Source organism: Pleurodeles waltl, chromosome 3_1 (assembly GCF_031143425.1).
Source record: "Pleurodeles waltl isolate 20211129_DDA chromosome 3_1, aPleWal1.hap1.20221129, whole genome shotgun sequence".
Classification (NCBI taxonomy): Eukaryota; Metazoa; Chordata; class Amphibia; order Caudata; family Salamandridae; genus Pleurodeles; species Pleurodeles waltl.
In genome coordinates this window covers 1,865,763,475-1,865,789,811 of record NC_090440.1, presented here as the reverse complement: position 1 = coordinate 1,865,789,811, position 26,337 = coordinate 1,865,763,475, and the positions used below count along the sequence as shown (strand labels likewise).

The 26,337-nt window shown below is 44.7% G+C and overlaps 1 protein-coding gene across 1 annotated transcript in view; it reads left to right on the top strand.

The window, feature by feature from the left end:
• The window catches only part of LOC138285684 (carboxypeptidase O-like), a 237,326-nt gene that overhangs the window by 83,709 nt on the left and 127,280 nt on the right, over positions 1-26,337 (top strand). The window contains exon 6 of the mRNA XM_069225949.1: positions 26,000-26,104. Coding sequence (XP_069082050.1) covers positions 26,000-26,104 — 105 coding nt within the window. The remainder of the gene's footprint in view (positions 1-25,999; positions 26,105-26,337) is intronic.

Here is a 26,337-nt window from a genome sequence, read left to right as displayed (position 1 = left end):
GTCCCTTACACTAGCCACATACCAACTGAGCCATCCACTTCTGCCACTGCTAGTGGAATGGAGGCCCTGCCAGAGGACTCACAGGCCAACAGCGCCCTTCCCTCTATAGCTGAGGAACACCCACACAAACAAGGTCGTCCATCAAGACATCCTACAGGACCTGATGCCCAGACCAAAACCCCTGCCAGGAAGTGACCCTCTCCTGAACATTCTTCCTTGTTTGCCACTGACACACCCTGTTGACTGTACACTGTCATGTCTTTATTTTCCCATGGCCATTGGGTACTGGACCTGTACTACCTGCAGTTGGGCCAACTGTTCTGAAGATTTCATCCACCATGACCCCACTCTTCACCCACTGCACTTGTGAAACAAATAAAGCACCATTGAGCACAGCTACTGCTGATGTATCTTTATTGTAACAAGTAATATTTTCTGTAGTACAACATGTCATTTCAGATAACTCATTGACCAGCAAAAGTCTGTAAGATGGACAGAAGGGGGAGCAATGTGCAACAAGTTTGATAGTGGAAAAGACATATATTGTAATCCTGTGTCAAGGGAGACACCAGTCTAGCCAGGAACCAGAGAAGCACCACCTAAGTGACCTGCAAATATAGCAAGACAGGGACAAACATTATGATAGGACTCAATGTTGCCCACTCAACACACATGCAGTACAGTGACGTCCTCCCTAGTGAAAATTGGCAAGTGGAATTTTAACAGAAATTACCATGGCAGACCCACCTTTTGTAAAACATGCATTCCCAATGCTCGATCCCTCACAGCTGACATGACACAACTAATGCCAAGTTTCACTGTCACAATGAGTTAAGTACCATATTCGTCCATTGTGTACAGTCAGGATAGTAGCTAAACTGATAACACCACTGTGGTTTGCCATGTTTTTGCTGTTGACATAGCATTACTGGGATCAAACAACATGGCCAAACATTTGCAGAAGTGATGCTAGGAAATAGCATGGAAACACAGCTCTAACATTTGAACAGTAACACCTCCCTTGAGGGTACACACCAGGAGGATCAATTTCACAAGGCAGACAAGAGTACAGTACACATACAATACAGTTCACACATACCTGAACTTCATTGGAAGTACTGGTGGATCAACTCTGTTCTAGAGTCAGCTGCATCCTCATCGTCTGCCTCCCCATCACTTTCTATGCCACTGGTCCAGCTGCCACCTCCTCAACATCCAGTAATGTTATATGACGGACGTCTCAGTGACAGATTGTGTAGCATGCAGCAGGCAACAATGATCTGGCAGACCTTTAGGGCACCTCTGGAGATGTGTAGACACCGGAATCTGGCCTTCAGTAGTCCAAAGGTCCTCTCAATGAAACGCCTTGTTCTGCTGTGGATGTCATTCAAAAGGTTTTCCCCATCTGTTGTTGGGTATCTCATTGGTGTAAGCAGCCATGGAAGGTTAGGATAGCCAGAGTCACCTGTGTGCACAAAGGTTGGACCCATCACAGTACCAGTAGGGACACAGGGTAGTTTGTGCCATCATGTGTGGGACATTGTGGTTCCTCAGAATGTAGGAGTCATGCACAGATCCATAACACACTATAGTAATGTGGACATTACGCTGAAGTATACACAATCGATTTGGCCATGTAGACTGAACATGTGAGCTATTCTAGATTACTGGTGCTGCCATAGACAAACAGCTTGCCACACACGAAACATGTGACACTTCCATTTGACAATACTCTATTGCCACGGGTAATTAGCTATATGTAACTTTTTGACATATAGATATGGCTAGTCCATCTATGACGTAGAAAGTGACTGCACATGTCCTGTCATTGTAATCAATCCACTGTCACATGTGTTAACCCATCTTTGATGTGTGGACATGGTCAAGCTATGCACTTGTCACTACATATCATCCATGACGCACTTATAAATCACCTAAAATACCCAGAAGACATGTAAAATGGCAGCCACCTGTCCTGCATGCACAGGACAGATGGAAGTGACCTCATTCCGCCAGCGTTAGTCATCATGGCGGTAGGCAGTCACAACCACTGTGCAACTCCTCATTAGATAACATTGTTGCCTATGGGAGACTGGGGCCAATGAAGATCACTGCTGGCGGTGACGGTCATATACGCAGCAGGCGTGACTGCCATTTTCTGTTGCATAGCTCACTTGACTCCTGACACTTGTGCCAGCAAGACCTCCAGTGTGTTAGCTGCTGTGTACTATCTCTGGAAACCATAATGCGATGTCCTGCAGGAGATAGGGCCCTTGCCTTGACCTAGGAGGAGTTGGAGAAGTTAGTAGGCTGGGTCCTACCCCTGTATGGACAGTTGTACGGGGCACCAGAGCAGCAGGTGAGTCCAATGTTACTGTCCTGTTTGATAGTGGTGTGTGTGAGGCTGTAAGGCATTGTGATGACGCACACGGATTAGATGCATGCAGGTGGCAATGGAGTTGTTGCTTTTGTGCAGTTAAGACATGTTAGTGTGGGCATGAGATGTGTCTGATTTGTGAAGTTCACTGCACTTGCTGTGATGCCCCTCTACCTGACTTTCTCCTTCTGTCTGTGTCATCCATGCAGGTCAGCACCCATCAGAAGAAGGGGATTTGACGTGCCATCACCAAGCAAGTGTGGACCCTGGGGGTCCATAGCCAGTGGAACACCCACTGCAAAAAGCGGTGGGAGGACCTGAGACACTGGGTCCGTAAGACCACTGAGGCCTAGCTGGGGACGTCCTCCCAACGAGGGAGGGGTGCCCATTGGACCCTAACCACCCCAATGGCCCGCATTCACTGAGGTGAATGGGCGTTTGAGGGCAGTACACAAGGGGGTAAGTGAACACTCACATCTCGCTAATGTTTGGAATGTTTGGGTTTTGCTAGCCTACTTGTGGTAAGATGTCGTGTAGATCATTGGTAGATGCACATGGACTATGGGTATCAGCCAGCCTGGCAGGATATGTATAGACTATGTGTGGCAATACCATGCAGACAGTCACTACTGAGGGGACTGATTCCATGTTTGGGTTTGTCTGGACACCCTTAACATATTTTAGAAAACCTGCCCCTTCCATCAGCATCAATATACCTGAGGTGTTAAGGCATTGCCATCAGTATCACATTCACAAAGGTTATTTGTGTGTTATCAATCAGCTGGCTTTACAGAATGTATAGATGGCTGCAGGCCGCCAAGCACTTACTGACCATATTGTACAGAGATTTGTGGGCTTGCTACCTTTGAATGCAGGATAATGTTGGGTAAAATAATACAGGATATGTCAAGTAAATCAACCATAGGAATGTGGCAAGTACTATGCAACTGTGCATTGTTAAACCCTTCATTAAGTCAATGTGTGCCTATGTTCCCACATTAATATGTATTTTCAGCATAGCTTTGGTTTCCCTTATGATTACCCACAGTTATGCATGTCAATGTAAAGGCATGGCATTCCAGCAGAATGATTAGTTGTTACTCTGTGTGAATGGGTAGGTATTGATCCATTCCACCCTTTCATTCTCTCCCACCCTTCCTCCCTTTCCTCCTCTGTCTTTGTGTGCATCATCATAATCAGGCAAAGGAGAAGGGGCATCGGCGAGTGGGGAAGCTGCAGCTCATGGGACCCAGGAGGCTGACACCAGCGGAGCCGAGGGGATAAGTGGGACAGAGGGGGAGGGGAGTGCCACAGGGGAGACTTGATCAGATTCCTCCTCCGATGGATGTACTGTGGCGGTGACGGACCCATGTAGGACAAGCCCAGCACCATCTTTGTCCACTACTCCCCCTTACCAGCAGCACCGTCCCTGTAGCTCCCCAACCACTTACCTGAGCCCACTCACTCAGAAAGGTGGGTGTCTCCTTCGCCACAGGCACCTCTGCCCCTGCCCCAGTCAGCCCTGCTGCCCTCAATGAGGAGGTTATTGACCTCCTGAGGTCCATCTCTGTGGGACAGTCAAACATTGTGAATGCCACCCAGGGACTGGCATCACAGATGTAGTAGACCAATGCCTACCTGGAAGGCATTCATGGTTCCCTGACTGCCCTGCAGAGATTCTTTCAAGCTCTGGTGTCCTCATTGACGGCAGCCAGTGTCCCTTTGTCTTCCATCCCCCCTTCAGCTACCTCTGCCCAATCCTACACCTCTCTCCCCACACCCATCCAGAGCACACAGTCAAACCACCATTCATCCACCTCAATGGACACAGTTCGCAATCACAAGCACCACAGGACCCACCACCACCACCATGCACACAGACAACACACACATGCAGACACAACAGCTGCTCCCCACACAGACTCCCCCAGACTCCTCCACCACCTCCCCCCACACACACACCACTCAAACCTGCTATCACCACATCAACACTCCCAGATCTAACTAGAAGTCCGCTCATTACCACCATCACCATAATAGCAGACCCGCATATATCCACCCCATACACCACATGCAAACTCACCATGACTACCAACACCCACACATGCAGCGCATCCACCTTACCTGCAGGCACCACCCCAACAGACACTCGCACATCCACCCTGGCATCTCCCTGCACCTCCTCCCCTCCTCCTCCGCAGACACCTAAACGCCCGCACTCACCCACCCAACAGACACCCAGCACACACATGGCTTCCACCAATGCACCTGCACCCAAGACACCTATATGTACACACCACAAGCACTCTCTCTTCCTCCACTTCCAAACATTTTTCCCATGACTGCCCTTATGTTCCTAAAAAATAATCTTTTATGGGTTTTCCCTGTTCCCTCCCACTGTCCTAGCCCATGGATACCCCAAGCACTCCCTTACCCTCCCCAAACCTAGTCCTTCTACCTCCCTGTCCTCTCATGCCCCCTGGTACTTTCCATGTTCCAACCCTTGTAAAAACTACGACAGCCACCAAACAGAGGATCAGCCCTCCTAAATGCACGAGCAAGGGCCCTCCCCCAAAGGCCAAGAGTAAACCCAAACCCCCCAAACCTAAACCCAAGCCAAAGGACCCCCCTCCCAAACCCAAACCCGTACCTCTGCCTCACCCCTGAGATGCTTGCCTGCCCCATTGATGCCCCTACCATGTGGAGGTCACTTTGCAGTCAGGAGTCAAGTTGGGGCCCGACACTTTGCCCAGTGTGCCTGGGGCACTGTAGACTGTTGGACTGGCCAGTAGGCCTATGTTGTATATAGTTGGACTTCTTACTGATTTTTCTATCAGTATATCTGCACCACAGTGCCATTGGTGTCAAAGGTAACATACTTGTCTTCCCTTTTCTTCCACATGTATGTGTTGTATATCTGTGATTTGGGGTGTGAGTTCTCTTTATGTGATGTGTTTGTGTAGCAGCATGAGTTGTGTTGGTGACTTGTGATATGGACTTGTTGTGGTGTGTTGTGATGGTGTTGTGTGGCATTGTGTTGTTGTGGTGTGTGCATCCATGTGTGTAGTGTTGCATCTTTGTATGTTGGGTGGACATGGGATGTGTTCTGACACATTGTTTGGCGGTGTTTTGGTTTACATTGGCTGTGTGCTGTTGTTATCTGTTGCTACCAGTATGTGTTGTCCTGTGGAGGTGTGTGGTGTGCTTCTCTACCAATGCATTTCTGTGATTGCGATGGTGTTGTTGTTGTGTGACTCGATGGTGTTGTGTATGAATGTGTTTGACAGTGGCAGAGGTGTGTGTGCGGTGTGGTGTGTGTATGGCACGTGTATGGTGGCCGTGGTGTGTGTTTGTGTGTGTGTGTATGTAGGTGTGTGTGCGTTTGTTGGTACGGGTGTTTGTTTGCATGTGTGTGGCTGTCGCTAGCCATGGCCGGTGTGTGTATTGTGTCTGGGTGCGTAATAATGGCCTTCCCTTCAGCGTGTGCTAGGCCGGTGTACTTAAGGTTGTTGTCTTCTTCGCCGTTGCTGGTTCTGGAGTTGTATGGCCATCATTAGCAGTGGGAAGACTTCGAGTTCCATGGAGGCTGCAGACGTGTATGTGTCCCTGGAGGTGAGTGCCTCCTTTTATATTGTTCATTCCCGCCAAGGCTTTTCGTGGTGATGCAACCTGCCCCGGAAATCCTGGCGGTGTGCTACCTTGTAATATGCTTGGTGGAAACATGGTCTCCGCCGGCCTGGAGATGTCTACCACAGGCCGCGGCTGTCCATCCGCACTGGCAGTGTATTGGCTGTGTTCTGGTCGGTTCACCGCCATGGTCATGATATGGTGCCAAACTCATAATGAGGGCCTTATTCTAGTGTGAACCTTTGGTGGCCTTACCTGAAGCACTGGTTTGCGCTGACAAAAATAAAGCATGTATTAAAAGCAAAAAAGACAAAGTGGTATGCTAGAGTCTACCATATTGCCTTGTATTAGAATTGCTCCAACATTCCATTTAAATTAAATGTTTCATTTTTGTATATTTTTTTGTTTGTAAACTAAGTAAAAATATTTCATAATGTTTGTGATCTACACTTGTTTCGCTAATGTTGTGTATCGGTTTTTGAGGGTCAAATCATAGAAATTGCTTTGGGAGGGCTCCTCTGTTTCTAGTAGTGGTTTAGTGGGAATCCACAGAAGCCAAAACATTAAGAACCGCTGGCCTGAAACAAGGGGACAGAAAAAACTGTGAAAGATAGGAAGAGAGGGGAGGGCAGGGACAAACAAACAAGAGAAGAGAAAAACAAAGTCAGGTAAAGACAGGGAGAGATTACAAAACAGGGACGCAGTCCAAGAGAAAAACAAAGCTGTAAGGACAAAGAGATGGAGAGATACAGGAGGAGAAACATGGAATGACAGAGAGACAAAAAAAAAAAAAAAAGAGAAAATCAGACAGAGAAAGACAGAAAGGGAGTTAAAGGAAGAGGCAGTGAAAGACAAGTGGACCTATATAAAAGTAGGTGGGGCACGTAAACGTGAAGAAATAGTAAGATAAGGGAGGAGAACGAAATATAGGAGACCCACAAGTCAGAATGACAGGGAGGGATATAGAAACACAAAGATAGGCAAGATGAGACTAGTGCCAAAAGATAGAAATACAGTCAGAGGAAGACAGACCTAGGCAAAGGAGAAGAAGGGAAAATAAGTAGAGGCAGGGAAAGACAGAAGAGAGAGACATGGTCAGAGAGACAATGTGAGAGAGCGTCAGAGATGCAGAGACAGACAGCTATAGACTAAGAAGGTCAGGGAGAGCTCACAACAGGGAGAAAACATGGAGAAGCAGGAAGAGGCATCTGTATCCGTCTCTATTTTTGTCTTCTTATCCAGCTACCTATAATCAATCTACTGATCTCCCTCTGTTTCTATACGTCTGTCTCTATCTTTCTTTTTCTATATCTGTTACTATCTGTGTCAGCACCTGTATCTATATCTAGCTTCTCTATCTATCTATCTATCTATCTATCTATCTATCTATCTATCTATCTATCTATCTATCTATCTATCTATCTATCTATCTATCAGTCACTAGCTGCCTACCTCTGTATATCAACATGTACATCATTACCTGTCCATGTATATACACACACTACATATTTGGATGATTTTATTATTTCATGGGTATGATATGTTATGCAGATTTCTAGAGAGCACTATCACTTGAAAGGGTATCTTGGCACTTAGCTGGTTTGAATAGAGACACACCAAGGGCCTACTGGGACTACTTAGAAAGCCTGTTCTTCAGCTTCATGTGAAACTCACAAAATGAGTAGAAGGCTCTTATGTGTAGTAGGAAGTCGTTTCACTCTTTAGGAATGATAGCATGCCTTTTTTAAGTTTGTAACTATACGCATATAATTCTTCCAGCCCTGATGAAGTTCTGCATAGGGACGAAACACGCTGGCTGGCTGGCTGACTGGCTGACTGGCTACGCTGAGATGACATTAAAAACTCTTTGATACATGACTAAATAGAATTGTCTCTGAGTCTTGTGATGTCTCTTCTTCAATCCTGTAGATAATGTTATGACATGAATCTCACCTATTTTTATTAATGTGATGAATTAGTAACTATACAATACAGACTTGTGATGGAAACAACAAATACTAACACTTTTTGAGTGCATTCCTCATCAGTTTTGTGTTTGTGTCTTCCAAACATAGCCTTTGTGTAGAGTGATGCTCTTCAGAGCAGGGTTGTCTCCTGTTTGAGCCACCCACAATGGGGCTGCTCCTCCGCTATGGCAGAGGAGCTTTGCCCCCTGCCAAGAGCAGCTACACAGCAGTTGCAAACTTTTTACTAGAAAATGATAATAAACTGTGTTTATTATTGTTTTCTTGTGAAAGGGGTTGGGCCACTGGCTGTGACAAGCAAGGAGAGGGAATGCACTGCATTGCTGGGTTGGAGACATTAGGCAATTTCACTCTGCCTCTGAGCGCCCTGCCAACAGCATTAAAGCAGCGGTAGGATTGGACTGGAAGCCTGTTCCTGCACTGCAGTTGAGGATCGGCTCGCCATGGCAAGAAAGGTACGTTTTTTAAACATTATTATATTTTATGTTCCACGCTCCCCTGACATGCAACACCCATCCCTTTTCCCTCCCACGAGCCGCCACTGCATCCACAGCAGAGGCATAAAGAGATATGAGCATTCTGCACCTAGCTATCACCCGCCACACAGAACAGTGATGAGGAAACAGACAAAAGGCTGGCCTTATCCAAAGGATCATTTACAATCTAAACAACAGAAACTGCTGTCCCTCCCTTCACCCCCACAATCTACCAAATGGCAGTGCTCAATAAGATAAATAAGCAAACGCTCACAGTACAAGGAGCTAATCGAATGTCTAAAGGGAGCCAAGTGTCCTCTTCCTTCACTGCAATGCCTAGGCCTACTCCATCCCGCTTCAGGAACGTCAGCAATACACTTCCATCTTGTTCTCTTGCCTGGCCATGGACTTCTACAATGGAATCCACAGGTATCCATTACTCTGGTTCACTTGTACACCCAATGTATGCACCACACATGCTACACACAAATGCACATACATAACATGCACGCAGATGTTAACATTAGGACTTAGGTTAGGGCCCAGCAATGGTTACCACATTCTAGCCTCATGGCTGTTAAAATCAACTATCCAGAATCGAGACAGCTAAAATGTGTTTTGCTAAACTGAGCAAATTAGTCTCTATTCTAAATCAAAAACAGGTTACTTTGATTGCATGGGTTGAGACCTGTGACTTACAAACAGCTTATGCTGCATCAGAGATTCAAAAACTCCCGTAGACTCAAAAAACTACACACTTCGTGAGAATCATGCAGAACATTTTCAGTTTATCGAGTACCACTGGTGTAGTGCACTTCTCCATATGTCTGCCACCATTTCTTGGGTTTGAGATTGCGTTCAGATTACATTCTTTCCTTCCACAGCAAAGCTTTTCAAGAGTATTTCATGGCCAGAAATAAACATGATAAATACATACTTTAAAAAATTAAATAACTTTATTGTGATTTTAACACATAAAGAGTTAGCTTTAAACTGTGGAAGAGACTTCAATTTACAGGTGGCTTGGTCTGCATCTAAAATTCCACAACTTTGCAAACAGGAAATCTGGTGTATTTTGCTGATTTGTTATAAGCTATGTTTCATGCCTCAAAACCCACAGTCATTGTTCATGTTTTCAAAACAGTCAGATCTGACATGTTGACTGGGATTAAGATTATTTTTGGGTGCATTCCTTTTTTCAGTTCACTTTTCACGTCTGTTTGGTGTTATTTCAACTAAGCTTCCTATGGCTGGATTAGCAATGGGGCATTTCAGTTTGAGGTTGATATACTCATCAAACTGAGTGTCATTCAAAATGTTTGAAGCTCATCGTGTGTGACCTATGTTCGGGTGTATGAATTGTTATGAAATAGTCGTTCTGGACATGCTATTGGAAGCACAAAGTAAAGGGAAGTAATCCAGCCACTTAAGTAACACCGATCATTCTGCATTGCATTGTAGCTACCCATTCTAAAAGCTGTAATTTCTGATTCACTATCTACAGAATCATCTATCTTCGCAGGTCCAAGTCAGCCAACAAAATAACCATTTCTTACTTCAGCTAGCATTGATCCACAAAATGCACCACCAATATGGTTCCTAGTGAAATGCAGGTTTCATAGTCATAATGACAGCCCCCCTCTCAACAGCTCTCTAGGCTGTCAAGGCCTCTAGAATTACAAGCCATGGTTATCTAAATTATGAAACCAAAAAGGCATATTATGCTGCATATTTCTGACAATATTATTTTCATTCTTTTAAGCTACAAATATTTCTTGTGAAATCGGCCAATAATATGAAATTATGTAACAAATGATGTGGCCAACAGGGTAAATTTATAATTATGTAGACACAAAATTGCAGAAATCCACTGGCCCTTTGCATTGTTTTTTAACAACTGTAAATCTAAACATTTTATTTCCAATCGAGGCCTGCTGTAAAATGCTTTTTTAAATAAAACTGATAATACTGATTTTTTGCCCCATACAACTTTTCCATCACCTAGTGCACAGGTGTGATCCAGCTAGCATATCGGAATGTATGGTACTACGCATTGTATAGCTCTACACACCACATAATAGCTTCTTAACACTTTGAAGCCATTCAGCCATACACCATAAGCCACTGTGAGACTGAACTTGGTTAATCAAATCAGTGACACTACCTGCCACTGCCAGTTGTCATGGTGAAGTAGATGTGTTCAAGTCACTGAAAGTTCAAGCCAGATGCCTGTTGTCATTCAGTTTGGGTTCCTTTTGGACCCTTGAACTGAAAATGAAACTATCTTTAAAAAGGTTTGTGCCTACCACCCATGCCCTAAGCCCAGATGCCAAGAATTAAATGCCAAATTATTAGCCTATGCTGTAAAAAAATTAAAAAGAAATACTAAGCATTAACCATTGATGTAAAACAGACAAATAAGAGAAATTGATTTACATCCAGTGGCTAAATTGCTCAGTGTGAAACTACAAAACATGGGATCAATCCCATCTTTATTGACTGACTAAGTTGTTGCATCTTACACAAAGCTTTTATACCACTTTGCAGTGTTTTTCTTCTTTATCATATATGAGAGCATGAACTGATCTGGGACAGAGGTCACAGTAAGGTCTCTCTGGAGGTTCTCCAACAGCCCCAGAAGAGGGGGGACTAGGTTTTCCAGATTTTGAATTGTATTATCTAGCGGCGCAGCTACAGTGGGTTGCCCAGTGGCTGGATGGAGCACAAAGGAAGGACTTAGGCCCCATAGAGACGGTGGATAATGAGTGTGCCCTGCTAGCCAAGCTCCTGTACCCGGCAATGCTGCTTCCTCAACTGCGGGTGCTACTAAACGAGGTCCTCAAATGCTGCCAGCAGTGCCTTTGGAGGACCACTGAGACATCTCTCTGCGCACCTGCTCTCCACTGTTGGAATTCCCGCATGGAGAACCACTTTCCTTTTTCTCACAACAGCATTTGTTCACTTGGACGGCTGCAGATCTGGTAACAGTGAGAGATTGCTGCCAATTGGGGACACTTATTCCATTAGACGACCTGATTGCCCAATATGACCTACCCCCAGAACTATTTCCGAACTACAAGGCACTGTTACAAAATTTTGGAGACTTGTGGCAGGATGGCTGACAGGAACTGGAGACACATGCAGTTCTTCAACTTTTGGTGACCTCGGGCACTGCACGTCACTTGGTGAAGCAGCTCTACCAGGCATTATCGGTCAGGAAACCCTTAGTGCCAATTAGAGAGTGAGAGATGGGGAACATTGTTGGAAAGGGAACTTTTTGACCTGACTGGAGCAAGGTACTGGCCTACCCCAGATGCATTTCCAGGAATATGAGACTGAAGTAAATCCAATTCAGCTACACACATATGACATAGTTGATCCCACAGTGGTTACAAGTCATCTATGGGGATGACGCTAAGCCATGCCCGAGATGCACGTTTCCAGACTTTGACTTTACTTACATGACGCGGAGCTGCCCCCGCGTGCACCCATTTTGGGAGATAGTCATCAGCGATCTCAATTAAGTTCTAGGCCGTACATTGCTATGTACAGTAGAGACATGCATACTGGGACTGTTTCCTAGACCATAGCTGAGGAGGGTGGGCACCAGATTTATAGTTCAGCTCTGGCGCTAGCACTGCAATGGGGAGCATGTGAAGCATGGCAAAGGCACGAGTTATACATACCTTAGGGCGCGAGTTATAGTTACTTTAAAGAACTCTAACTAAAACTGCTGAATTTTGTGGTTTTGAACGAGTAAATTCAGTACCTAACTATAATGTCCCCGTAACCTTATCTTTTTTTCAGTGAATACATATATATGTAAATTACGTTATTATATATACATATATAATTTATGTATATATAAGATGTATATCTACTCAAGGTACAATATAAAAGTGCAGGACTACCTTTACCAAAATGCAATGTGCAACTCACCAGAGTATTTAATGAAGGAATCAGGAGCCTGCAATTATTTGCTCAATCCAAGCATGTGGACTGTGATCAAGGACAAGATGTCTGAAACGCGTAAGGCCTGAAAAATGTAAAGAATTCTTTGAAGGCGACTGGTTTTGCTGCTTTCTGAAATAAAATGCAAACTGCAACCTGTTAGCAGTGCGCTTTCTGTCCGGGGGACAACTTTGTTTTGTATACATATATATATATATATATATATATATATATACTGTATATATATATATATATATATATATATATATTTATATATATATATATATACATATACACATATATATATATATATATGTTACTTATCTCAATAATACTGCCCTTAAAAAGACTTTCCATGCGAGGTAAAGGCATGCGTGATAAAGGCACATGAGTGGTAAAAAAATAGTGTGAAAAAAATGCGTGGTAAAGGCATGCGTAGTTTTGGGGGCAGCGTTGTTATGTCATACAACCTATAATATAGATTCAATGTTACTTACATGACCAACAGTGAAACAGTTATACAAGACTCGGTTGTTCCCTAAGAATCATAGAATTTCTGCTGTAAACCTGGCTTCTGTATGAGTAGCACAGAATATCTTCTATTTACCCAGTTGATAGATGAATATTACAGAATATATGCTATATGCCCACGTCAGACTAACATCCAGATAAAAAGCAGAGATTATTTACTGTTCAGCCAGATGTCGGGCACTTAGCGGAAGGCCTGGGAGTAATTTTAATTCCACCAGAGTAATCGGAGTAATTTTGAGAGTCCAGCATTACTCTTTGATGTGGAATTCCAAATAAATGCGCAATTAAGATTAAGAGTAATTTGTGTTTTGAAAATCAGCACAGTAACAATGAATGTAGAAAGAGCTGCCGCCGCTCACCTAACCGCTGTGTCACCACAAAATGGTGACGGTTTAAAACGTCCGACCCTCATATAGAGTAGCCCCCAGGCTACAAACCTACCGCCCGAGAAGCCCAAAACAGTGCCCAAAACAGCGCCAATGGGCTGAACCATCTCCCGCAAACTTCCCGGGGGGGAGACTGCCGATTTCGGCGCCCCCCCTCAAGACCCCCTTGTGCTGTTTAGAATTGAGCGATATTTTCTTAGGCTAAACTGCATCCTTGCAGCAATTTAGAATGCATCACTACTTAACTTTAGGTCAGGTATATAACATAGAATCGTTCATGTGTAACTGACAAAAATACTGGATTTGTGTACTATTAAACCAATAGTAGGTCACCACATAAATAAGCAGATAATCTTCACCATTACTCCAGTGGCATGTAATTGCCCAACGGCATGGTATAATAGCAGAGAAATGTTTCTATTCGCATGGCGGGTGGCTAGCATTTATTTGGTCAGCAGCTGGGTCAAAAGTGAACCTTTTCTCCTGGCTTCTCTACCGCCTGAGTAGTACCATCACCTCTACTATTTAAGCTGGGGCCAGATAAATTGTAAGGAAATGTCACTACTTTTTTGGTGGCTGGCTCAGGTGTTGCTACCCCAGGAGAAGGTTTTCTAATAGACTGGCGGCTAGTCAAAGAGCACATAGGGCCTCATTCCGAGGCCGGTGGGCGGCGGTCGCCGCCCGCCTGGCGGGGACCGCCATATGGCCGCTCCGCGGTCGAAAGACCGCGGAGGCCATTCTGGCTTTCCCGCTGGGCTGGCGGGCGACCGCCAGAAGGCCGCCCGCCAGCCCAGCGGGAAACCCCTTCCCACGAGGAAGCCGGCTCCGAATGGAGCCGGCGGAGTGGGTAAGGTGCGACGGGTGCATTTGCACCCGTCGCGAATTTCAGTGTCTGCTGAGCAGACACTGAAATTCTTTGTGGGGCCCTCTTACGGGGGCCCCTGCAGTGCCCATGCCATTGGCATGGGCACTGCAGGGGCCCCCAGGGGCCCCACGACACCGCATACCGCCATCCTGTTCCTGGCGGGCGAACCGCCAGGAACAGGATGGCGGTATGGGGTGTCGGAATCCCCATGGCGGCGCAGCAAGCTGCGCCGCCATGGAGGATTCTGCAGGGCAGCGGAAAACCGGCGGGAGACCGCCGGTTTTCCTGTTCTGACCGCGGCCATACCGCCGCGGTCAGAATGCCCTGCGGAGCACCGCCAGCCTGTTGGCGGTGCTCCCGCCGACCCTGGCCCGTCAGAATGACCCCCATAATGTCTGCTTGTCAGTTGGCCATTGTGTAAATAGAGATATTTCTTTAGTATTTGCCCAGCTGTCCTTCTAACACTACAAAACCGGTGCTGTTCGGCTCACTCCTGGATAAGGCACGTGTGGTTTTGGGCAGAGTTTTAATGTCATACAACCGATAATATAGATTCAGTGTTCCCTACATGCCCAACAGTTACACAGTTATAGTTTGTCTACTACAGACCACCACCCAAATAAAGCATAAGCTCCCTGTTATGATGTGGCTCGCGGCTAGATGTGTGATCGTTGCTGCAAGCCTAGAATGTTAGTGATGATTCTTCCCTCTGGCAGTTGCTTGCTGACAGGGGAAGAAGACACCGCGTTAGTGGAGAGATTGGTCAATAAAGCTTACCTGCTACACCGCAACGCTGCCTCGCGCCTTCTTTACATTTTTGGTGACCAGATATCAGCAAGCAGGTCGCTTTCCTCTTGATGCGGATGCCGCGAACGCCGCGTATATCGTTTTGCCGTGGGATCGCTGATGCGGCATAACGAAAGGGCGTAATTACCAGCGCCTGATGTTTTATGTCTTTCCAGTGCCAGCCAATATATTTACAGTCTGCAGTCCGGCTTAGTTTGGAGATACGACTGCATCGGCCTCGGTCACGTGAGTGTTGCTGATTTGTTGTCAACGTCGCGATGACATCACAGGTGTTCTGGTAAACTGGTGGCGGCCATCTTTGAGAGTTGGGAAAACAGTAGGTCAATTGGATTTTGCACATGACGAACTGCTTCTTGTGGTGGCGGCCATCTTAAGGAGTTGGGAAAACTCCCCTTAAAATAGATTCTGGCCACGACGAACTGCTCACCATTGCACGGGTCTTCTACAGTGATAGGCACACCTGTCACCTTCTGTTTGCTACATTGTTTTTATCCTGACAAATACCTGGAGGAACACTAATTTTTGTTTTTTGGGGGGTTTCTCCTGAGCATATCTCCATACAAAATTTATGTTTTATTAGAAACTGAGCACGGATTCACACAATGGATATGTCAGCTGCTGCTGTGCACTCTCCACCTTTATTTTTGGTGCAACCTGGGAATCCGCCGATATCTTGGGAGGAGTGGATAGATATATTCGATAATTATCTTGAAGCCTTAGATGGGTTAGGATTCCCGTCCAGTAGAAAAAAAGCTATCTTACTTAGATCCCTCGGCAATGAGGGTCAGCATGTCTTTAAGTACTTGCCTAAAGCTGTTGATCAGTCTGGTCAACCCATAGATTATGTGTTTTTTGAAGCAAGGCGGAGACTAGAATTAAGGTTTGCCAAGACTGAGAATGTAGTCATGCAAAGATTTAAGTTTTACACACAACCTCAAAGGGATGGTGAATCTGTGGACGAATTCGTCACTCGATTAAGAGAGCTTTCTGTCAAATGCAGATTTGGGCCAATGACAGAGGAGTTGATTCGTGACCAGCTCATAGTACAGTGTAGGAGCAAGAAAATGCAGGAAAGATTGTAGGCAGCGAAGGACCCCAAGCTGAAGGATGCTATAGAAATTGCAAAGGTGGTTGAGGAGTCAGAATTTTGTATGAAACAAATGGAGAGGAGAGAAGTTAGAGCTTCTGAAGAAGTATCTTCTGTTCAGGGTGATGTAGCTGTGATGAGTAAATCGTCCTGGGAAAGGCTTAGTGGATCTAAAAATGGGAAGTGCAACAAGTGTGGGAGCAAGTATCATACTTCTGAGTCCAAGAATTGCTTTGCCCTAGGGAAAGAGTGCCGTAGGTGCGTGCGCAAAGGGCATTTTGCAAGGATGTTTAGGGAAAAAGAGCAATTTAAGGGGAAGGTAGCCATGGTTGGTGATGCGTCTGTAGGTGACAAGTTCGGAAGGGTGTTGTGTGTTTCTGGGTTGGACAAGGCAGGGGTGAGGATGCAGAGACCAAAGGCAGTATTTACTGTCAAGAATGTGTCTGTAGAACTAATGGTGGATTCCGGCTCCTTATATACAATAGTTCCTAAGGATTTATTTCTCCAAATGTGGCCTTCAACCAGACTATTGCCGAAGGACATCAATCCCGGTGGGTATCAGGGTGAGCACATAGACATCATAGGTTATATGCTCACTGAAATAGGGTTCAAAGGGAGAAAGGTCTTAGGCAAAGTCTATATGGCAGAGTCTGGTCCGCCTATTTTGGGATGGCAACACCAGGATGATCTTCGCATAGTCATCAATCCGTGTGCCCCTAGTCTGGTAGCTGCAATCGAAGATGTTTCTCTTGATGGTATATTGAATGGAGCTAAAGGGGTATTCAGAGAGGAGATGGGAGAGTTGAGAGGCTATGTTCACGAGATTAGGTTGAAGCCCGGTGCTGTTCCTGTGCAGCACAAGGTTAGAAAGGTTCCAGTCTCGGTAAGAGAGGGTGTACAGGAGCTCTTGAATGAAATGCTAGACAGTGGGGTAATTGAACCAGTGGAGGCCTCAGCATGGTTGTCGCCTGTAGTGATTTCTAAGAAGAGAGATGGCAAGTTGAGGTTCTGTGTAGATTTGAGAGGGTTAAACCAGAATATTGTTACAGACAATTTTCCTTTGCCGAATATTAATGAATTGGTTCTACTAATGAAGGATGCTAAATACTTTCAAAAATTGGACTTGAAGCACGCATACCATCAGATTAGGCTTCATCCTGGTTCTAAGGCCCTCTCTGCCTTCATTACCATGGAGGGAACATTTCAGTTCACTCGGATGCCGTTCGGACTGGCGTCTGCCGCTAGTGTTTTCCAAAGGATGATGAACCAAATTTTTAGAGGGCTGGACAATATCCTGGTCTTCCAAGATGACATTCTAGTGTTTGGTGAAACTATTGAGAGTCATAATATAACCCTGAAGATGCAACTGGACAGATTGTTTCAATCTGGTTTAACTTTGCGCCGTGAAAAATGTCAATTTTTGATGACAGAGGTGGAGTATCTTGGTCACTCACTGTCACAAGATGGTGTAAAGCCGAAGAAAGACCTGTTGGAGGCAATTAGGTCAGCTCCAGCTCCTAAAGACAAGGACCAATTGCAATCCTTTTTGGGATTGGTTGAGTACTATTCCAAATTTGTCAAGAACTTTGCTAGCAAGACAGAATGCCTAAAAGTACTTTTGCGCAAAGGAGCTAGTTTTGTCTGGGGAGGAGAGGAATGCCAATGTTTTCAGTTGATTAAGGATGATGTATGCAATGCTGGCATTCTTGTGCCTTTCGACACAAAGAGAAGAACAATAATCACGGTGGATGCAAGCGCTGTGGGCATTGGTGCCGTCTTATCTCAAATGCATGGGTCTGTAGAGAAGATGGTTGCTTTTGCTTCTCGGACTTTATCTTCTGCTGAGAGGCATTATGCTGTTATTGAGCGTGAAATTCTGGCTGCGGCCTGGGGTGTGGAGTATTTTCGCACATATATATGGGGTAGTACCATCACATTGCGTTCTGATCATAAACCATTGCTAAAGATTTTGTCACCAGGTGGGACTGGTAAAGGGTCAGCAAGACTGGCTAGGTTGGCTTCCCGTTTGCAAGAATTTAATTACAAGGTTGAGTACATTCCTGGTTGGAAGAATGTGCAAGCGGACTGTCTTTCTCGTATGGCTCTTGAGTGGCAGACAGTAGATGGAGATAATGTTTTAGAGCATGAACAAGAGGGAGCTGTTGCGTCTGTGGGTGAGGTTGTGCATTGGTGTAAGGGAGCAGTGAAAGAAACTGATTGGGATTTGGCTATGAAAGCAGATGAAGTTTTGTTGCGGGTCATTGATTTAATAAGGAAAGGTGGGAGGAGAGACAGTACTCTCCCGGCATCTGTACGGCCTTTCAATTTGGTGGTGGATTAGCTTTCTGAAGTTGATGGAAGAATGATTCGGCGGGGGGAAAGGGTTGTTCCACCTGTGGGGGTGCGCAAACGCTTGTTTGATATTGCACATGAGGGTCATCTGGGCCAAACGATTACCAAGAGAAGGTTGAGAATGGAATTTTGGTGGCCCGGTATGGATGATGATGTGGTGAGATGGGTAGAGAGATGTTCTGAGTGTGTTCAGAGTGAGAAACGGTTGAGAGTGGGAGAACAGTCGGTTAGTGGTAACATAACTGACCCTGGCAAACCTTGGCATAGTGTTTGCCTGGACTTTATCGGACCTTTGTCCGGCATCGGCAGGGGTAGGAATTTTGCCTTGGTTATAGTGGATGTGTACTCCAAATGGCTTATCGTCAAGTTTATGGGAGAAGTTACAACATCTGCTACCATAAGTGTACTGAGAGAAATTTTCGCTGAGGAGGGATTTCCATCGGTGTTGATTACCGATAATGGTACACAGTTAACGTCTGTGGAGATGAAAGGGTTTTTAGACTTGTGTGGTATAAGGCACGCTCGTACAGCGTTATACAATCCTCGTGCCAATGGTATTGTGGAACGAGCTAATCGCATGATTAAGGGTGGTCTGCAATTGGCTGTGGTCAATGATTTGGATGCTGGTTTGGTGATCTCAGAGTTGGTGTGGGGATATCGAACCACAGAAAACACAACGTCGGGCAGAGTACTGTTTGTTGATATGAGAGGTGGGAAACCTGTCAGCAAACTCAGACCTGCATGGATGGAGAGATTGTTGGGAGGTGGTGGCGCATTCAATGGAGACACAGCCAATGAGACAGGGGTTGATAATGCGAAAATTAAACCAGGTGATTGGGTAAAAATCAAATCTGGTAGAGTGAGACAGGGGTTTAGCAAATTCTTAGGTCCGTTTAGAGTTCTTCAAGTTCACAAGTGGCATGCCTTGCTTGATAATGGTCAACGTTAGAACTTCAGGCGTGTCACAAAATGTTCTTCTGCATTGGATGTTGGATGTGCAAGGAGGGGTGAGATGATTGTAGTGGTTATATGTTGATGAAAGATGAAGATGTGAATGGTCCTAGTGGTGGCGAGAGGAATCAGTTTGGTTGTGGAGGTGGTGATGCCGCGGTTGGGAGGGGTGAGGTGAATATTGATGCTCCTAATACCTGTTCAGATTCCATGGGAGCCTCTACTTGTGTTCCAAGTACTGTTTCACCTAGATCTGTTGAGTTTCCTAGGACTACTAGATGTAAGAGACCTCCAGGGTTCTTGAATGACTATGTAACATAAAGCTTGTTGTTAGGGTATTGACTCTGTGTATAGATTTTCTTTTGTTTTACCTTGTAGTTTCTTATTTTGTTAGCGTTCTTTCCTGTTATTTATTTGTGGTACTTTTTGTGGGTGTTAACGGAGGGGGATGTGTTATGATGTGGCTCGCGGCTAGATGTGTGATCGTTGCCGCGAGCCTAGAATGTTAGCGATGATTCTTCCCTCTGGCAGTTGCTTGCTGACAGGGGAAGAAGACACAGCATTAGAGGAGAGCTCGGTCAATAAAGCTTACCTGCTACACTGCAACGCTGCCTCTCGCCTTCTTTACACTCCACTACTTAACCAGGGGCAAGATAAAGAGTAAAGATTGGTTGCTCCTTATACAGCTGCCATACAGAGTGTGCATAACTTTAACTATTAAGGCAGGGGCTGGGTAAATAGTGAATTTTCTTTTTCATGTACGAAGCCATTTGGTAGTCGATAATTCAATATTTGCCTGGCAGATGGCTAATAGCCACCAACAAATGTAAATCATGTGTTCTAGGTGCATCACTGTTGTTTTTTGCTATCTCTGTTCGTTTTTCTATAAAGATAGCAGACCTACTTGTTGGTTGGTGAACTCTGTCGGTGTACCCGATGCACTATGAGGTGTTGCATTGACTTCCTTATGAGGACACACTGCGCACATGTAAAGATCTCACAGTAAAAAAAAAAAAAGATACACATCGTATTCATAGAGGTAGGGCAGTTAGGTAGACTTCCTATACAGTAGCATCAGTTAAACTTTAACCAAAAACAGAGGCTCGACCCTAGAAATTCAGAGTTCATACATCACAGGCCCCTACACCATCATGCAGTGTACCCACGACCATGTCAGACACCTGAGAGATGCTGGGCATCACTAATGAGTAGCAACTGGAATTGGAGCAAGTAGGCATATGGGGAGCACCGACACTCAAAAAAAGAGAGAATGGTTTGATTGTACTGGGTTTGGACTTTTTCATTAGGGACAAACACCAAAAAGTTTCTTCGTCATCCTGGTGAATGGCATTCAAGATGAAAAAAATCATGGAAACTGGCTCAATGAAAAGGGTTCCTCAGAAATGGTTTAATCAGATTTGATCTTTGTCCAGTTCACAAAGAAAATTTTACAACTACTGGAATCCCACTACCCTGACCTTACCATTACCTCAGTGTTACACCTGACAGCCTTAGGGTGGTCATCCCAGCGCCTTGAGACCCTCACGGGTGGGTAGTGTGCTTTAAAAATTCCTGATTGATTGATTGATCCCCCAACTTTTTGCCTGCCTGCCTGCCTCCCTCCATTATTCTGACTCTGCTTTTGCTGGTTTTAGGAATCTGCGTACTTTACCACTGCTGTCCAGTGCTAAAGTGCATATGCTCTTTCCCCTAAACATGGTAACATTAGTTCCTACCCAACTGGCATAGTTAATTTTCCTGTAACTCCCTAGTAAAGTGCACTACATGTGCCCAGGGCCTGTAAATTAAATGGTACTAGTTCGCCTGCAGCACTGATTGTGCCTCCCACATAAGTAGCCCTTAACCATGTCTCAGGCCTGCCATTGCAAGGCATGTGTGTGCAGTTTCACTGCCACTTCAACTTGGCACTTAAAACCACTCTTTCAAGCCTAAACTCCCCTTTTTTTTCATATAAGTCGCCCCTAAGGTAGGCCTTAGGTAATCCATAGAGTAGGGTGCTATGTAGGTAAAAGGCAGGACATGTACGTATGTGTTTAACATGTCCTGGCAGTGAAAAACTCATAAATTTGTTTTCCACTACTGTGAGGCCTGCGCCCCTCATAGACTAGCATTAGAACTGCCCTCATGTACTTTTGTGTGGTATATTCTGTTCTGGAAAGAGTAGCTCTGTCATATTTAGTATTGCCAGAATGGTAATAAAATATCCTGCTTACTGGCGAAGTTGAATTTAATATTACTATTTTAGAAATGCCACTTTTAGAAACTGGGAACTTCTCTGCACTTCCTGTGTACTGTGCCTTACAGCCCTGTCTTCAATCCACATCTCGTCTGTGCTGGTTGACAGCTCACTTTGAGCATTCCACTGAGACAGCCATAAACACAGGACACTCAGTCACATCTGCATACTGAATGGGTCTCCCTGGGCAAGAAGGGTAGAGGCACTCTCTCTTACATTTCAAAGGCCAGTGCCTCACACAAAGGACTGATAACCCCCCACAAGGATCCTGGTCGACAGGACTGGGCTGAAAGTGGAACTTGTGCACTTCAAAACCACTCTTTGAAGCTTCCCCCACTTTAAAGGCATGTTTTGATATATAAACTGGGTCTTCGACCCCACCAAATCAGACACTTCTTGATCTACACTTGAACTCTGTCAGAGGAACTGCCTGGCTGCCCAAAGGATTCACCTGGACTGCTTTGCTGAGTAGGACTGCTGCCCTGCTGTTGCCCTGCTGCTTGTTGGCCTCTGACTGTGCTGGAATGACTCTGCCTTCCCCAAAAGTGCTCTTGAAGGGCTTGGATTGAGCTTGCCTCTTGTTTTGAAGTCTCAGGGACAGCAAAGACTTCACCTACTAGCTTTTAGTAAGGTTTCCGGCTTCAACGACGCCAGGCATGACTTCAGCAACACCTGCACCGATACCCCAACCTGCTCTCGCTCCATGGACATCGCTGCACGTGACCATGGCCTGCCGCGCAGGTCCAATGTTGCCGCAACAACGCTGAAGTTGCACAGGGTCTTTACGACACTGCGAAGTGAACACATCGCGTCTCGACCAACTACATCCATCGACCCCGCCGGGTCACAAGGAACTGACGCATCTTAATCGACGCTGCACCAGCTCCTCCTGCAAGTAGACAGAACAGACGCCATGCCTCCCACTGCCTAGATGTGCAGAACCGACACTTCATCTGACTGGACACTGCAAGGGAATAAGGCCGCACCAGCCCCGCAACGCCTCATCTCCCCAACTGTGTGTGATTTCTTTGCTTTTTTGTTTTCAAAAGGTACTGTACCTGAGAGTCCGTCAGACTCTGTGACCCATGCCTGGTTTGTATACCTCCGCCAAATGGAGACCAAATTGCTAATAACTGTTTGTTCTAAGTTAAAGTTATTAGTTATTTAATGTTTTTTATTATACCCAAATCCTAGCTGCATTTGTAAATCCAGCTCTGTCAACTTACAATGAATGAAAAGTTACCATTAATATTATTATACCCCTTTGGCCAACACTAATCATATCCCTTATGTGAGAAATTGGGTTGTTGGTTGAAACAGGTGAAACCCTACTCAAGCAACAGCCACAATCCTTGTCACGGTGAACCACAAAAAGTAGCTTATTTATTCTGGGTTTACCCTCAAATAGCTTGGCATAAAAGCAGTAGGCTTCACTTAGAGGAAATGTGTAAAGTATTTATGTAGCACTAAAAGAGGAATAAAGTGAAAATACAACTCAAGAAAAATTCCACACTAATTTAGAGAAATAGATGAACACATTATTTGAATTTTTAAAGTTTAAAGTGAAAAACAGTGCCTAAAACCTCAAAGTGCCAACCGCGAACATCTAGTTGTGTGAATCCGGGACAAAGTCAAAAGTTACGGCCGACCACGAAGGAGAGTGATTCGGATACACAAAGTGGATTGGGCCCTTTCCTTACCTTCAGACATGGAAGAATTTTTGAGGGAAAATGTCTATGAAGGTAAACTTCAGCGGGGCAAGGCAGCTGGCGGTGTTTGAGGAGAAGTCATCATATTCAGGGAGACACTGTATGAAGTTTCAGTGAAGATTCTACATTCAGACTTAGCCTCTTTAATGAAAGTTGAAAATCTCCAGCTGGACAAAGCTGCAGGCTATAGCCTAAAGGGGCTCTATGAGGCTGAATACCTCTTCCGTGAGCAGCAGCTGAATGGGATTTACTGCTGTGGAGATGAATGTAGCAGGAGCTGGTGTGATGTCAGGCCAACCAGCCATGTACCTAGAAATGGTCAGCAATCAAGTAGGTCTGGGTCTCTTCTTGGTTCAAAAACTACTTTTTGGCATGACATTTTTAAAGTTCCAAATTTTTAATTTGGCTTTCTGAGCACCTTTAGCACCGCTTCCGATGGTCTAGGCCTAGAGGGTTAGGACTAACTCAGTTCCACGTACGAGTACAAGATGTTCAGAGTCTTTTTTGTCCCTGAGGCTCTAATACGGAGGCCACCCAGCTAGTCCTCGGAGTCACTCTGGAAGACTGGAAAGTGGATCTCAAGCAGCAGGGCAGTCCTTTGAGTGCAGAAGGTGAGCTTCAGGCAGCATGGCAGTCTACTTGGTGCAGCAGGGCAGTCTTTTGAAATACACAGCAGAATACAGGAAGCAAGGCAATCTTCTGGGAGTTCTTCTACAGGTCCAGAAGTGAACTGAAGAGTGTGTCTGAGAGTTCTATTTTCATACCTGGTGCCAGCTGTGAAGTTGAAGAAACTTACAGGAGTGTCTGTGATTTGCTGCCTCCCTGCCCTAGCCCCAGTTTGTCTGGGGACACGTTAGATGTTCTTTGTATGTGAGCTGAGGCAGGTTCTTTGAAATGCAAGCGGGGTTGTGCATATACCCATCCCCCCATCCTGCTTGGATGGCCCATCCTGCCAAGAACCAGTCCCTCTGTTGTGTGGCTGACTGAGAGGCATACACAAAGGCCAACTGCCAACAACACCTACTCATGTGACCCAGAAAACAGGCTGCAGGCACCAAATGGTTATGACAAGAAAATGACAACTTTCTAAAAGTGGCATTTTCATAATTGTGACTTAAAAACCCGAAATTACCATTGAAGAGGATTTAAAATAACTATTCCTTAGACATCAACCATGATATTTCTACCTGCTCCCATAAAAAAAAAAGTTACCACATGTGAAATGTAGTAGGCGAACCCAATGTTATCCTATGATGTAGGCCTCACAGTAGAGAAAAAATTATTTGTGAGTTTTTCGCTACCAGGACATGTAAAACTTAAAAGTACATGTCCAGTCTTTTACATACAATGCACCTGCCCTGTGAGCTGTTTAAGACCTACATTAGTGGTGACATATATGTCATAAAAAGGGAGTGTTAGGCCTGTCGAGTCGAATTGACAGTTGAACACTGACTACAAGCTGCAATGGCAGGCCTGGGACATGGTTTAAAGGGCTACTTAAGTGAGTGGTACAATAAGTGCTACATGCCTACTAGTAGCATTTAGTTTACCAGCCCTGGGTATATGGCATACCTCTTTACAGAAGACTTATAAGTAAACTGAATATGCCAATCAGGTGTAAGTCAATCTTACAATGTTTAAAGGAGAGAGCGCACGCATTTTAACACTGATTAGCAGTGATAAAGTGCACAGAGACCTAAGGCCAACAAAAATTAATTCAACAAAACAGAAGTGAAAGGCAAAAACAATTTGGGGGTGAAGCTTCAGAGAGGGCTAAGTCCAACACCTTATTTTATTCAGTTTATGAAGTTGTGAGATGCAAATTTTACCGCTTTCCCTAATGACTGACTGAGCAGACTGGGGTAAATTGTTTGTGAATAACCCTTTGCGTCTCATGACCCACAGGTTACACTGAACATGCTGTCATCTGGTTACACTGCACTTGCTTTCATTTGACAAAGGAATTTTAAATCATTGTAAGAAGAGGAAATGTGAAATCTCCTTTTTAAGTCTGACTTGACAGAAAAACAGTTTTCATGCCCCTTGTTACCAATTCCTCAAAATACACAAAGAATGGCTCCAGGTACAGGAGTATTTCCCTCTCACCACAGGTTTTTGGTTGTTTGATGTATCAAATAAGTGCTTGTATTACAGTGAACAATGGATTTTATATCTTAAAGTGCAGAATCGTCACATGTTCAATTTATCTCATGCATGTGTTGAATACGGAAAATAATCAATACTGTTTTGTTTTGTTTTGTTTTGTTTTGCACTGCAGGGGCCTTTATTAAATGTTTAAGTCAAGAAATTTACATGTACACACTCAGACACACCCAGAAATACACAGGTTTAAGACGAGACAGCCCAGTTATCTAATACAAAAAAACGCATTGCCTAAGCAAAAAAGGTTTTTACGTTAAATTTAACACTGAAACACAGGTATTCACAAATGGACTTTGCAAGCTCTTGTACATTTATGACATATCTACCGACTTTGCAGTGCTCGTAACTGTTGAGGAGCATATCATATTTATGATGTATACCTGGAATGTGGGTGTAAATAATTATCATATTGATTAAAGGGCTCATGTAAGTATATAGACAGTAGTAATCTAATGGTTCAATGTATTCTTAATAGATTGGTGTTCCGTCTTCAGTGCCTAAAAAGATTATCTGGATGGACTGTGGGATTCATGCCAGAGAATGGATTGCACCAGCTTATTGTCAGTGGTTTGTTAAAGAGGTAAGTCAATTGCCGAACACTGTCATTTTCTAAGGGAGATGGGTGTGTGAACTTCATCTTAAAGCTCTCTTGTAGAAGATAAGGTCAAGCCAAATAGCACTGACGTGAAAGTGTAAAAATGTGAACAACGGTAAGGATATCCAAAGACCTATACAGAAATATATACACCATGCAGAGTTGTAAATTATTAATCTTAGATGAAGAGTAATTTATAACAAGTGATATATTTGAAT